This window comes from Lethenteron reissneri, chromosome 23 (assembly GCF_015708825.2).
Source record: "Lethenteron reissneri isolate LAM-NWPU_2019-01 chromosome 23, ASM1570882v1, whole genome shotgun sequence".
In the NCBI taxonomy this organism is placed as follows: domain Eukaryota; kingdom Metazoa; phylum Chordata; class Hyperoartia; order Petromyzontiformes; family Petromyzontidae; genus Lethenteron; species Lethenteron reissneri.
In genome coordinates, this window is record NC_083801.1 from 923,786 (window position 1) to 939,671 (window position 15,886).

At 46.3% G+C, this 15,886-nt stretch overlaps 1 protein-coding gene across 1 annotated transcript in view; it reads left to right on the forward strand.

The window, feature by feature from the left end:
* LOC133345815 (E3 ubiquitin-protein ligase rnf213-alpha-like) overlaps window positions 1–15,886 on the forward strand; it is a 131,570-nt gene that overhangs the window by 11,208 nt on the left and 104,476 nt on the right. The window contains 9 exon segments of the mRNA XM_061556815.1: window positions 143–240; window positions 1,285–1,422; window positions 1,816–1,990; window positions 2,475–2,572; window positions 3,607–3,654; window positions 4,137–4,311; window positions 4,996–5,114; window positions 14,305–14,352; window positions 14,498–15,084. Coding sequence (XP_061412799.1) covers window positions 143–240; window positions 1,285–1,422; window positions 1,816–1,990; window positions 2,475–2,572; window positions 3,607–3,654; window positions 4,137–4,311; window positions 4,996–5,114; window positions 14,305–14,352; window positions 14,498–15,084 — 1,486 coding nt within the window.

Below are 15,886 nucleotides of genomic sequence, written 5' to 3' on the forward strand. Positions count from 1 at the left end.
GAGTTTTAATCTGAATAAACAAAATTAAACAATTGGAGTATTTATTTAATATACGTAATGTTACAAAGCAATTTATGAGAAATATTGTTTGTTGAGTTCTGTTCTTGTGAATGAACATCAGTTTATTTTATTCATTATTTAGCAATGAAGAAAGTGTTGCTGCAGCAGCTGGCGCAACAATAACTGTCAAGGAACACAGAAATGATGGTGTTGGTCGGGAAGAAGGCAGCAAATCTACTGGTAAATAAGTATTCCTGGAGTTTTGTAACAAACGTCTAAAAAGCTCAAACAACTGTCACTATAGCACAGTATGTAGGCATACATCAGTTTCCCTTCATAAGCACATACACATGCACACAATTTTAGTAACATAGGTTAATTTCAACATTGTTTTTTGGCAGTAACATATCCAGTACTAAGTCCCATCAATGAGCTATGGGTAGGTTGGTGTAAAAAAGCACATTCATCATCATGAGATGAATTGCTGAAACGTGACTCATCCAAGTTATTGCAGTCCCTCATGATCCTCGCAATCCCAACTGGCTCCTGCACATGAGCTGACTTCATCGCTTTATCACCACAGTGGCTATCTTCTCATCCCTGTTCCCTCCTTTGGCTGTCTCTCTGTTGTTAGTCTTGACCATCAGCCATGAATACTTTTAGAAACATGTCCTGCCAAAGCCAATTCACTTGTGTATTAACATTCAAGGTGATGTCAGTAACCAGTGGTTGTTCTCGCTGTGCGTTACTACAGGTTTTACTTGAATTTTAACAAACTTGATGAGACACGCGTACACACGAGGCATGTAACTAGTCACCCTGTCGGTTGTGATTCAATTCAAGAATTGTAGATTTTTTGTCACATTTCTTTCCATCGCAGGTCTATTATTTGTTGTTCCATCTCACTTGTACAGGTTTGGTCACGTCTTTACACTTCGTGTGCTGCTGTATGTATAATTTGATTATTTCATGAACTATTTTCATGCACAAATCATATGTGTATGGAATCTAACAGTCAATCTGAATTGGTGAATTGTTATCGGCCTTCTATTCACGCAGATGTACAGATACGTAAATGTGCATACATGTATGCATTGTGTGCATGTGCAGTTGTGTTAATATTTTTTCTCGTGATTTCTAAATAAACTACTGAGGTTACACCTAATACTATATAAACAGAATTATACATTTACAATCCATATCTAGTTTATTGGAATTCCCCTTAACTTTTTAAATGCTCTTACATGATTGTGCTATGAAGTAATTACGAATCATTGTTTTCAGATGGTGACGGTGATGGCCAAATAAAAGAGACATTGACCATCGTGGAAGGTGAACAACCAACTGTTGAGCACATTGACCAAAGTGACGTTTGCACTGATGTCACCCCGATGCCTGGTGCAACAAGCACAACTATTGCTGGTAGAAAACTATTCTGGATTTAGTTGTTTTTATCATTTTGCACCCATTTTTACAGCTTTCTTTTACTCTAGATATAAATTGTGCTTTTAATGGTTGCTATGAAGTCATCACTACTGAAGCGATGCGTTTCCTTAAAATATTTCAACCATTTTGTTTATCATTCAATTGTTTGACAGTTGTTGTCAATGGAGTGGACATTGCACATGTGTGCCTAATATTGCACAAACCTGATATGGATTTCTAAAAATATTCATCTTTTGCATAATTAATAGAAGTTAAATATTACGGATTTCATTATGTGCTTACGTCTGTAAATATATCATCTCATTGATCCTGAGTTCTTATCCTTGAGACTTTGAAGCTGATAGAGTTTTTACAACATTATTTTTTCAGCTGCTTCCGAGCAGCATGGCTCAGCAGATGCTGGGACTCCACTGCAAACCAAGCAGCAGGGTGACAGTGCCCCAGCAGTCTCTCAGGCCTCAACTGGAGAATCACAAGCATCGCCTAGACAGCAAGGGACACGGGACAATAAAAAAAAAGATAGAAAAAAGAAAACTACTGGAAGGTAATAGGATTTCCATGTAGGTTTGGCCACCAATATTATGATTCATAATTAGGGTTTTTGGTTATAATGTGCAAGTATAATGCTAAGAATGTTTTGTTTGGCAGTGTCAGTTGGAGAAGGGTATGACACGATTGGGATTTGCACTTGCACAATCTAACCCACAAGATGTTGAATCGCATAATACAATGTTTGACTTTTGTTTAATATCACAGCTGAAATTTGCTGTTATTTATAGGGGGAGGTTTATTGAAGTTGGTTAAAACTGGAGTTTGTTTTAAAACTTCTTAAAGCCATACCTAGTCACTCCTGAAAATAAGCCTCCTTGTTTCTTATCAATTTTATTCTGATTAAACAAAATAAAATAATTGAAGTATGTATTTAATATATGTAATGTACAAACCAATTCATGATAAATATTTAAAGTTCTGTTTTTGTGAATGAAAACGCTCTGGATCATTATCAGTTTATTTTATTCATTATTTAGCAATGAAGACAGCGTTGCTGCAGCAGCTGGCACAACAATAACTGTCAAGGAACACAGAAATGATGGTGTTGGTCGGGAAGAAGGCAGCAAATCTACTGGTAAATAAGTATTCCTGGAGTTTTGTAACAAAAGTCCAAAAAGCTCAAACAACCGTCACTATAGCACAGCATGTAGGCATACATCAGTTTCCCTTCATAAGCACATACACACAATTTTAGTAACATAGGTTCAACATTGGTTTTTGGCAGTAATAGATCCAGTACTAAGCTTCATCAATGAGCTATGGGTAGGTCGGTGTAAAAAAGCACATTCATCATCATGAGATCTATTGCTGAAACGTGACTCATCCAAGTTATTGCAGTCCCTCATGATCCTCGCAATACCAACTGGCTCCTGCACATGAGCTGGCCCCATCGCTTTATCTCCACAGTGGCTATCCTGTCATCCGTGTTTACTCCTTTTGCTGTCTCTCTGTTGTTAGTCTTGGCAATCAGCCATGATTGCTTTTAGAAAGATGTCCTGCCAAAGCCAATTCAGTTGTGTATTAATAATCAAGGTGATGTCAGTAACCGGTGGTTCTTCTCGCTGTGCGTTATTACAGGTTTTACTTGAATTTTAACAAACTTGATGAGACACGCGTACACACGAGGCATGTAACTAGTCACCCTGTCGGTTGTGATTCAATTCAAGAATTGTAGATTTTTTTGTTACATTTATTTCCATCGCATTTCTATTATTTGTTGTTCCATCTCACTTGTACAGGTTTGGTCACTTCTTTACACTTTGTGTGCTGCTGTATGTATAATTAGATTATTTCATGAACTATTTTCATGCACAAATCATATGTGTATGGAGTCTAACAGTCAATCTGAATTGGTAAATTGTTATCGCCCTTCTATTCACGCAGATGTACAAATACGTAAATGTGCATACATGTATGCATTGTGTGCATGTGCAATTGTGTTCGTATTTTTTCTCGTGATATACAAATAAACTACTGAGGTTACATCTAATACTATATAAACAGAATTATACATTTACAATCCGTATCTAGTTTATTGGAATTCCCCTTAACTTTTGAAATGCTCTTACATGATTGTGCTATCAAGTAATTACGAAGCATTGTTTTCAGATGGTGACGGTGATGGCCAAATAAAAGAGACATTGACCATCTTGGAAGGTAAACAACCAACTGTTGAGCACATTGACCAAAGTGACGTTTGCACTGATGTCACCCCGATGCCTGGTGCAACAAGCACAACTATTGCTGGTAGAAAACTAACCTGGATTTAGTTGTTTTTATCATTTTGCACCCATTTTTACAGCTTACTATTACTCTCGCGATAAATTGTGCTTTAATGGTTGCTATGAAGTCATCACTACTGAAGCGATGCGTTTCCTTAAAATATTTCAACCATTTTGTCTTTCATTCAATTGTTTGACAGCTATTGTCAATGGAGTGGACATTGCACATGTGTGCCTAGTATTGCACAAACCCGATATGGATTTCTAAAAGTATTGCTCTTTTGTATTATTAATAGTAGTTAAATATTATGGATTTCATCATATGCTTACGTCTGTAAATATATCATCTCATTGATTCTGAGCTCTCATCCCTGAGACTTTGAAGCTGATAGAGTTTTTACAACATTATTTTTTCAGCTGCTTCGGAGCAGCATGGCTCAGCAGATGCTGGGACTCCACTTCAAACCAAGCAGCAGGGTGACAGAGACCCAGCAGTCTCTCAGGCCTCAACTGGAGAATCACAAGCATCGCCTAGACAGCAAGGGACACGGGACAATAAAAAAAAAGATAGAAAAAAGAAAACTACTGGAAGGTAATAGGATTTCCATGTAGGTTTGGCCACCAATATTATGATTCATAATTAGGGTTTTTGGTTATAATGTGCAAGTATAATGCCAAGAATGTTTGTTTGGCAGTGTCAGTTGGAGAAGGGTATGACACAATTGGGCTTCACACTTGCACAATCTAACCCACAATATGTTGAATCGCATAATACAATGTTTGACTTCTGTTTAATATCACAGCTGAAATCTGCTGTTATTTATAAGGGGAGGTTTATTGAAGTTGGTTAAAACTGGAGTTTGTTTTAAAACTTCTTAAGCCATACTGAGTCACTCCTGAAAATAAGCCTCCTTGTCTCTTTTCAATTTTAATCTGATAAAACAAAATAAAACAATTGAAGTATGTATTTAATATATGTAATGTTACAAAGCAATTTATGAGAATTATTTAAAGTTCTGTTTTTGTGAATGAAAAAGCTCTGGATCATTATCAGTTTATTTTATTCATTATTTAGCAATGAAGAAAGCGTTGCTGCAGCAACTCTGATAATGTGCACTGTCCTTGAAGTTGATTGGTTTTGTTGCCAGATAGAAGGGTAAAAAAAACATCATATTTTTACTGGCAAATGAGGTTCCAATGGTGTATATGTAATGTTACAAAGCAATTTATGATAATTATTGTTTTGTTAAGTTCTGTTCTTGTGAATGAACGTCAGTTTATTTTATTCATTATTTAGCAATGAAGAAAGCGTTGCTGCAGCAGCTGGCACAACAATAACTGACAAGGAACACAGAAATGATGGTGTTGGTCAGGAAGAAGGCAGCAAGCTTACCGGTAAATAAGTATTCCTGGCGTTTTTGAACAAAAGTCTGAAAAGCGCAAACAACAATCACTACAGCACAGTATGTAGGCGTACGTCGGTTTCCTTTCATATGCACGTACACATGCGCACAGACGGACATTTATAGTAACAAAGATTAATTTCAGCATCGGTTATGGTAGTGACAGATCCAAGCACTAAGTCGCATGAATGAGCCACAGGAAGGTGATTGTAAAATGCACATTCATCATCATGAGATCAATTGCTGAATGAAGACTCCAAGTTATTGCAGTCCCTCATGATCCTCGCAATTCCAACCGGCTCCTGCACATGAGCTGATCTCGTCGCTTCATCTCCACAGTGGCTATCCTCTCATCCGTGTTCCCTCCTGGCTGTCTCTCTGTTGTTAGTCTTGACCGTCAGCCATGATCTCTTTTTGAAACATGTCCTGCCAAAGCCAATTCACTTTTATTAACAGTCAAGCTGATGTCAGTAACCGGTCATTTTTGGCACCGTGTGTTATTAGAGGTTTTACTGAATTTTAATAAATGTGATGAGACACTTACACACTAGGCATGTAACTAGCCACCCTGTCGGTTGTGGTTCAAATTAATAATTGTTTCATTTTTGCCCGATTTTTTTACACCCTATTTATATTATTTGTTGTTTCATCTTGTTTGTATTGCTTTGGTCACTTCTTTACACGAAATGTTCTACGAAATGTATAATTAGATTATCTCATTAACTATTTGCACACACACACACATCATATGTGTATGAAGTCGAAGAGTCAATCTGAATTAGTAAATTGTTATAGGCCTCATATTCACACCGATGCACGAATATGTAAACGTGCACATGTTTGTTTTGTGTGCATGTGTAGAGGTGATACGCGCTGGGATTAGGGATCGTATGCCAGCGCGTGATGATTGGCTGTGTAGGTGGTGACGCGCGCTGACGGTGGAGGATCAGGGGTCAGCGCGGGGTCGTGGGTTACGGGGTACCGATTGGCTGTGGGCCGGTGACGCGCTGAGAGGGAGTGATCAGGTGGCAGCGCAGTGTGATTGGTGGAGTAATGTTAACACGCGCTGGGGAAAGCGGATCGTAGAGAGAGTGCGTCGTGATTGGTTCATTAAGGAACGACGCTCACGTCGACGTCCGCATCAGCTCCGTCTCTCGTGAGCAGGGGCTATAAAAGGGGATGCACACAGGCGTAAGGGCAGTGTGTAACCAGCGAAGAATGAAGACGGGGATGAAGACCTAGAGCCCTGCGGTACCTAGCCGGCTGTCCTAACGGGACCGGGACTCTGTGTAACCCAGAGGCGAGTGTAGTGTGTGTAGCCATAGGCATAAGGTCTACACGAGCCGAATGCATTGTGTGTAGCCAGGCATAGGGTCTACACGAGTCGAGTGTATTGTGTAGCCAGAGGCATAGGGCTTACACGAGTCGAGTATATTGTGTGTAGCCAGAGGCATAGGGTCTACACGAGTCAAGTGTATCGGGTGTAGCCAGAGGCCTAGAGTTTACACGAGATTAGTGGAGTGTGTCGTCGGAATAAGGAAGACCACACGTTGTATTGTGACACGTAAAGATTTAATAAAAGTGTGTTACCCGTCAAGAAGTTCCTGCCGTCAATTCCAATACTTCAACTGGCGTCAGAAGTGAAAAGGTACTCCAAGCATGGATACAAGGAGGAGCCGTCGGACCCACGGGATTGACCACGGGGACAACCTCGACGACGGGGGCCAGCTGGCATCGGGGGGTGAGGAAGAGGAGCTGCCCACGGGGCAGGATCCGCCGACGGCGCCGGACGAGCGACGGGGGACTGACACCGTGCTCCGCGAGGCACACTCCCGTCTGGCGGAGCTGCTGCTCGCCGCCGCGTCCATCCTGGCGGAGATCAGCTCGTCGGGAGGAGCGGGGACGGCGGCCGACGTGCTACAGGGTCGCCCTGCAGATTCCCGCCAAAACTATTTGGCGATTCCCGCCATTTCATCCGCACCAACTTTTGGCGGGAACGGCCATCACCACGTGGCAGCGGTTCTCCATGCGCGCCCGCTGACGTCACCAACGCGCGCGGCGGACCGCCATCACACACCCGCCACTGGGGCCGCCATCTTACACACCGACGGGGCGGCGGAGAGGAAGCACGAGGAGGAGGACGACTTCATCTTTCAGCAGCGCCTTCCCACGTTGTCAGCCTTCAAGGCGGAAGGCGGGGATTGGAGCCAATTTCAGCGCAGATTTTTGGCGCATCAGGAGATGTCCGCCTGGTCCGACGCTACGGCACTGCGGGCACTGCCTGCCATGCTGGACGACAACGCGCTCGCGGCCTTCACGTCCGCACGCAGGTCGGACCGCTCCACGCTCAAGGATGCGCTGGCTCTCATGGCCAAGGTCTACGGTCCTCCCTCGGCGTGCCGCCATCATTTTTATGCAAGACGGAAGGCGGACACGGAGACCGTGCTCGCCTACCGCACGGCGTTGCTTGCTCTCGCCGACGCCGCGTTCCCTCGTATGGACGAGGAGGGCCAAGATGCGATGGTTTTGGAGCAGCTGCTCAAGTTGGCGCAGGACCTGGGGGTCCCCATCAACACGGCCGACGAGACCGATATTTCTTCCTTACGGGTCGCCACGAGCATACAAGCGCACAAGGTCCTTCTACGTAAGCAGGGGGTCGTCTGCAACGCTGCAGTGGCCTCAACTCCGGGTCCGGTTGTTACCGTGCCCCAAGTCGTCAGCCCACGAGAGGAGGCGTTCATCGCGGGACGAGCGGGGGACTGGAGATCGGGGGGTCGTTCGCCTCTGCGGGCGGCCCGCAAGCTGGAGCAACCGAGATCTCCGACGACTGTCATCACGTGCTATAACTGCGGCCTCCGAGGCCACGTGGCCTCCGGTTGCCGCGCCCCACGTCAGCGCGCCATGGGACCTCGGCTGGACGACGAACAAGGCCCCAAGTCATCACTGCAAACCCCGGCAAGTCGCGGCACCTCACATGCTTGGCCCGCATACTCGACACGTATGGGTCGTCGCGTTGCGACGGGGGAGAGCCGAGTAGAGTTCGGGGATTCGGTTCGGAGAGGGGGGTTCGGCCGGGACCGGGGAGACGTTAAATGGTCGGAGTTGGGGCACAGAATAGTGGCTGCCTCAGCGGGTTCATCCGTCGTTACCGGATCTATTGATGGGGTCGAGGTCAGGGTGTTAGTGGACACGGGGGCATCGGCGACTATTATTTCGGATCTCATTTATAATATTCTCCCGGTACAATGTCGTCCGCTTCTTCCGGTGGATGTGCCATTTTACGCCGCTAACGGGGGATCGTTGGGCATTATCGGTCAGATTAGGGCGTCCATTTGCATTGGTGATATCAAATTGTCGGGACCCGTTTTCGTTTCGTCTTCCCTGGCGGTTCCTTGCCTCTTGGGCACTGATTTTTTGGCAAAAATGCCCATCAAAATTCTCATTGATCAGCGTTGCATTGAACTACCATCGGGTCGCCGTATTTCATTTTTGACGAGCCCTAATGTAATTCGGACGGCGTGCGCTACCATACAGGCGTTAGCGACACAGACCGTGCACGTGCCCCCGGGTTCACAAATGTTAATTCCCCTCCGGTTGCGGAAGCCATGGGGGAAGGAGGCCTTGGAACAGGGCATGCTTTTGGGTCCTTCTAATAGGGCTGTTGGAGGTCTCGATTTGTCGGTGGCTCACACTTTGGTTGGGGCGGACAGGGATCCGTTTGTGATGGTTTTAAACGCTGGGGCGCGGCCGGCCGTCATTCAGCAGGGCACCGTGCTAGCTCACGCGGCACGGGTCCCTGCGGAGGAGAGGCTGGTTGCGCAGGCTGATCCGAGCCCCACGAGTAACGTAACATTGAAGGAGGACCTCGATTGGATTGATATGCTGTGCGCGGACTCTGACGATCTGTCAGCGGTACAGTTGGGTGCGCTGCGCGGGTTGCTGATTGAATTTTCGGATGTCTTCAGTAAACATAAGTATGACATTGGGTGCACGGACCTGCTACGCCACCACATTGAAACGGGCGATGCGGCACCGGTCAGGCAAAATCCCTTCCGACTGAGTCCTGCTGAAAAGGAACATGTTCAGTCGGCAGTTAACGATATGCTAGAAGCCGACATTATTTCGCCTTCTTCCAGTCCTTGGGGAGCACCTATTGTGCTCGTTAAAAAGCAGGACGGGTCCCTGCGATTTTGCGTCGATTTCCGTCGCCTGAATAAGATCTCTGTGGCCGACGCGTATCCGCTCCCCAGGATGGACGAGTCTCTCGACGCATTGTCCGGTGCGCGATACTTTTCGACTCTTGATTTATTATCCGGATTTTGGCAGTTGCCACTCGACGAGGAGTCTAAGCCTAAGACTGCATTCCGGACTCCAGGGGGCCTGTTTCAGTTTAACCGGTTACCCATGGGACTTCACTCCTCTCCTGCGACGTTTCAGCGTCTTATGGAATTGGTTTTGTCGGGCTTGCAGTGGGATACGTGCCTCATTTACCTTGACGATGTCATTGTTTTCGGTAAAACGTTTGAAGAACACCTCCAGCGATTGAGAGGGGTGTTCTTGCGAATGCGATCGGCTAAATTAAAGTTTAAACCGGCCAAATGCCATCTTTTTCGTAAATCCGTGAGGTACTTGGGTCACATTGTCGACTCTTCGGGGATTTCTACCGATCCTGCGAAGACGGACTGTGTCAGTTCGTGGCCGACGCCCACGTCGGTGTCAGACGTGCGCAGTTTCATTGGTTTTGCTTCGTATTATCGCCGATTCGTTGAGCACTTCGCCACCATTGCAAAGCCCTTGCACGCTCTAACGGCAAAAGGAGTGAAGTTCCGGTGGGGACCGGAGGAGGAGGCTGCATTCTGCTCCCTCCGGGACGCCTTGGTAAGGGCCCCACCCTTGCGCTATCCGGACTTTGCGAGTCCCTTCTTGCTAGACACGGATGCTAGCAACACGGGCATTGGGGGAGTGCTGTCCCAAGTCGTTGGAGGGGTCGAACGAGTGGTCGCCTATGGTAGCAGGGTGTTGTCGCCGGCAGAGCAGCGCTACTGCGTCACCCGTCGCGAACTGCTTGCCATTGTTTTTTTTGTACAACAATTCAGGCCATATCTCTATGGTCGTCATTTCACGGTCCGGACGGACCACGCGGCGCTCCAGTATTCATTACGGGTTGCCCAGCCCTCGGGCCAATTGTCGCGGTGGTTGGAAGTCCTCCAGGACTATCAGTTCACGACTACGTACCGTAAAGGGTTGCGACACACAAATGCCGATGCCCTGTCGCGGTTGTTGCCTTGTCACAAATGTGCGTGCTTATCGGGATCGGCGCGCTGTAAACCTCCGGTTACGGAAGGTAGGGAGGCGTTGGTTGCGACCGCGAGCACACCAATTGGAGATGGTCCCGCTACCCCAGGGGGTCAGGACTCGCTGCTCTCACTGTCGTTGATTGAGTGGGGCCGTCTCCAAATGGCGGACAGCTCCCTGCTGGCATTGCGCCGAAAGACGGAGGGTTCCGAAGGTAACCATGACCGAACTGGCTCCTACGAGCTTAAGCAAGGCCTGTTGATGAGATGGGACAGTTTGTCCCGGCGGCATGCGATTGTGGTGCCTTCTGCTGTGAGGGGGAAGGTTGTCTTGGCTGCACACGAACGCCTCTTGCATTTGGGAGTTAACAAGACGCTTGCCCTGCTTCAGCGTGACTATTATTGGCCGGGAATGGGGGGTGACGTGGTGAATATTCTGAAGGGTTGTGTTGAGTGCGCCAGACGGAAACCACCGCCCGTGGCAGCTAATCCACCGCTGCAATCTATTCAGGTCTCGCGCACTAACGAGCTCGTTGCACTCGATATTCTGGGGCCCTTTCCGGTCACGCCTAGGGGTAATAAGTACCTGTTGGTGGGGGTCGAATATTTTACCCGGTGGCCTATGGCGTGGCCACTCGCCAACCAGTCGGCGGCGGCTGTGACGGACGCCTTTGTCCAGGGCTACGTCCTGGACAAGGGGGCTCCCGAACGCTTGCTGACTGACCAAGGGAAAAATTTTTCGAGTAAATTACTGCAAGAGGTGTGCACCCTGTTGGGTACCAAGAAGGTGCGTACCTCCCCGTACCACCCGCAGACGGACGGGATGGTGGAGAGGCTTAACAGGACATTGACCTCTATGCTGTGCCAGCAGGTATGTGAGTCACATGTTGATTGGGACCTGCAGGTCCCTGGGGTCCTTGCCGCGTATAGAATGGCCCCCCATGCAGCAACGGGATTTTCCCCGTTTTATCTAATGTACGGTCGGGAAGCCGACCCGCCCATGGAAACGCAGCTGGGTCTGCCCGCACCACGAACTAATTCGAAATTGGCAGAGCATATTAAATTTAATATTCATAAGCTCACAGAGGCAAGGGAGGCCGCACGGCTTAATTCGCGGGCTCGCCAAATTGCAAACGAGCGGTTGCGGGCACGGAAGGTGTCCGTGCACAATTGGGAACCAGGTGACAGGGCCTGGCTGCATTGCCCTCAGGCACCTTTGGCTACGTCGCCTAAATTGTTGAAGCCGTGGCGGGGACCCGTGGAGGTCGTGCGGGTTGCACGCCCCCAGTGCGTTCAGATAAAATGGGGAAAACGCCGTTGGTACGTCCACCCCTCCCGACTGAAACCGTTCTCGCCTCCGTATGGCCTCCCCTTGTGTCGTGAGGGCCGAGCATGTGACGTGACCGACGACCCTGAGGGGGAATTGTCCTTGCCTGCTCCTCACATGTCTCCGCCTGATCCGCTCCCAGGTGTCTCGAAACTGACAGCTGCCGACCACCGGCGGCCGGATCTTCACGGCGGGGCCGGTCCTTCCAGGCCCGATCCCCGCCGTCTAGAGCTGCCGGAGCCACCGGATGGTCGCCAACGTCCCGTCCCATACGACGGACCGGCCAGACGGACTCGCGCTAGGTCGCGCTACTTTGTGTAACCTACCACGTGAGGAGTCGAGGCTGCCGGAGCGCCTCGGCACTGCGTTGGTCACAGTGACACTTGGCGCGTTCGTTTTACGGTGTTCGCTTTTATTGTGTTGTTCGTCGGGCTGTATATTGCTTCGTATTTAAGTGTTGCGTTGTGTTATGTTGTTGTTGTTGTGTTACGGGGCACACTCGGATGTGGAGTTCTTTATTACTGCGTTGACGTTAGGTTGTGTTGTTGGTTAACAGCCGGGCCGGCTGCAAGCTATGTGGGAGGGGGTGATGTAGAGGTGATACGCGCTGGGATTAGGGATCGTATGCCAGCGCGTGATGATTGGCTGTGTAGGTGGTGACGCGCGCTGACGGTGGAGGATCAGGGGTCAGCGCGGGGTCGTGGGTTACGGGGTACCGATTGGCTGTGGGCCGGTGACGCGCTGAGAGGGAGTGATCAGGTGGCAGCGCAGTGTGATTGGTGGAGTAATGTTAACACGCGCTGGGGAAAGCGGATCGTAGAGAGAGTGCGTCGTGATTGGTTCATTAAGGAACGACGCTCACGTCGACGTCCGCATCAGCTCCGTCTCTCGTGAGCAGGGGCTATAAAAGGGGATGCACACAGGCGTAAGGGCAGTGTGTAACCAGCGAAGAATGAAGACGGGGATGAAGACCTAGAGCCCTGCGGTACCTAGCCCGCTGTCCTAACGGGACCGGGACTCTGTGTAACCCAGAGGCGAGTGTAGTGTGTGTAGCCATAGGCATAAGGTCTACACGAGCCGAATGCATTGTGTGTAGCCAGGCATAGGGTCTACACGAGTCGAGTGTATTGTGTAGCCAGAGGCATAGGGTCTACACGAGTCAAGTGTATCGGGTGTAGCCAGAGGCCTAGAGTTTACACGAGATTAGTGGAGTGTGTCGTCGGAAGAAGGAAGACCACACGTTGTATTGTGACACGTAAAGATTTAATAAAAGTGTGTTACCCGTCAAGAAGTTCCTGCCGTCAATTCCAATACTTCACATGTACAGTTGAGTTTAGATATTTTTTTCTCGTGATATACGAATAAAGTACTGAGATTACGCCTAATATGCACAGTATTCAGTTATAAATCAGTATGTAGTTCACTGGAATTTCCCTCAACTTTTGAAATGCTCTCACATGATTGTAATATGAAGTAATTACGAAGCATTGTTTTGAGATGGTGGCGGTGATGGAAAAATAAAAGAGACATTCACCGTCTGGGAAAGAGAACAATCACCAGTTGAGCACATTGACCAAAGTAATGTTTGCCAAAATGTCACCCTGATGCCGGGTGCAACACGCACAACTATTGCTGGCAGGACACTAACCTGGATTTAGTAATTGCCATTTTCCTCCCTTTTTTACTAATTATTGTTGCTGTATCTGTAAATTGTGCTATAATGTTACTATGAACTTTTCACAATTGATTGTCACTGACCTGGAGAATGCTATGAATTATTTAGGAAGATGTTGGGTGAGTTGACTCATTATTATTGAAGAGTGGGATTGCTGGTCTATCTAGGAATCAAATTTTATATTGTGAAAAAACTGGTGACACCATATATGATGTGCAAATATATATATACAATGATTAGTGGAACTCATCTATAAATGTAAATGGATAAATATAAACCATCACAGATTGTCTGATGCAGTCATTATAACTACCAATGGAGATGAACTACAGGAATTGATAGATTAAACTTATAAAGTGAGCCTCAGGATAAATGAGTAAAGCAAGTGATGTATAACAAGTTCACTAAACAAAATGAAGATATCTGGCAGAGGGATACACCTGGAAACACGTCACAGTAAAAAAAATTCACGAAGAAAATTTAAGAGGTTCATGCTTGGTATTACATTAAGAGACAGGAAAAGACCATGGATTCGATCAAATATGCAAGTTAGACATCACATTGACTGCAAAGTATAGAAGTTGGCTAAACAGTAAGTGGGCTTGTGCACGACACATCACTAGCAGGGTTGATGGCCACTGATTGATATTCATGACTGAATGGCTGCCAAAAAGGAGGGAATTCCCTGAATAGATGTCCATAGCAGAGATAGAACAATAAAATTGGTTCATATGCAGGTGGTGTATAATTTGTTTCATCATGAGACCAGGACGGAGAGTGACAGCTTGCGGAACTGTTTAGCCATCAGTTAATAATGGTTCATACTAATGATTGCACTTTTTTTTCATAATTTCATCACAACTACTATGTATAACTTTTCTCTTAGATGCTGGTGACATGAAAAAAGCCCCAACATCAACAGAGAAAGAAAAAGGTAAGTGTAACAAAAACATCTGCCACAAGTGTGGCTTTTGGTTTCTCTCTTTTTTATGTATCAGCTCTGTGTTAAATGTGAAATTTGTGGCACGTATGCATCTGTTTATAATGTAGTGCATGACATCTTTACTCATGAACTGCAGATTTATATGCCGACAGTTCCATGACTGAGGACAAAAATGAAGGAGATGTGGAACAACCCACCGACGGTAAAAATTGTGAAAACACTGAATCAGAGAGGCAGATAAACTCTCCCAGTTGGGATTTCTCACAAGATCCTTCTCATCAGAAGCCCGAAGCTGCAACTGCGGAATTCCAAGTTGAGAATAGTGCAGCTAATGATGACAATTTGTCTTTAGAACTCAATAATAAGGATATCACTATCAAAGATAAAGAAAAACAAATAGATTTTGAGCAAAAAAAAAACCAGGAACAAAATAATGAAGATTCACAACCTGGAGATATTTCTCAGTCGGCAGGATTGAGTGCTCAATCTGCTGGTAAGAATATTGACGCAGCTCCTGAGGACCCTGCAGGACATTCTACTTCTGCAGCTAAGGCAACAAGCAATGCAGGTGCTTATAAAGAGAATATGCCTGTAAAAGACCTGGATTCCGATGCAAAGAATAAAATATCCTCCAAAGACTCTGCAGCACATACCACATCTGGAGTTCAGACCAGAAGCCAGTCTTCTGCAGAAAATATTGAGAGCCAAGAACAAGGGAAACAGGTAATTTAAACCATCAACACGCACATAGTAAAAGTGTTATATAATGAAAACGTCTTAAATCGTGAGTGAAATATTTCAACCGAAGCTTTATTAAACGCACAATTGAAGCTCGACTAATGCAATGTTTATGTGCACGCTTTCAATACTAATGAATCACTGGTTCCATTCTGTGCTTAAGACACTTTGACATGGCTAGCATGAGAATGTAGCATAGCAGCCTCAAATTGTTTTTTTTTCAGCCTGCTCTATTACTCTTATGGTGGGTTTTTCTCATAATTTACAAATATGATCATTGTTGTTTGCTTTAGCCAAGTTAATGGGCCCCATAGTGTGGAATTGGGGACTCCAGATATATGGTTTCCAGAGACAGACTTTGCAGCAGTGAGCTTTGTGACTATGCCGTGCTGGTGAGTCCTCACGAGGATGAAGCCGATCCACAGTTGTCTATCAATGAATCGCAGCTGCTGTCAGTTGGTCACATTTGTTCACATGTATTGTGATGGTGGCCTTAAACAAGAGGACCACAATACTTTTCTTTAGGAAATGCTGATGATGTTTGCATATGCACGGAGGCTGTGTGCTTTTTATACGTTTCTTCATGTTTGAAAGATATATTTTGCTGCAGATTTCACACTTGTGGACACTACAACAAGCAAATATGGCCCACTATTTGTGTTTTATGGTCGAAGGGAAAAAATCAATCCAAGATTTTTAAAGCGCCATATTAAGCAACAAGCTGAGATGACAGCAGATGGGATTAAGCAGACTAAGTTGTCTTGTGGTTGTTGTTGTTTGACTTGCA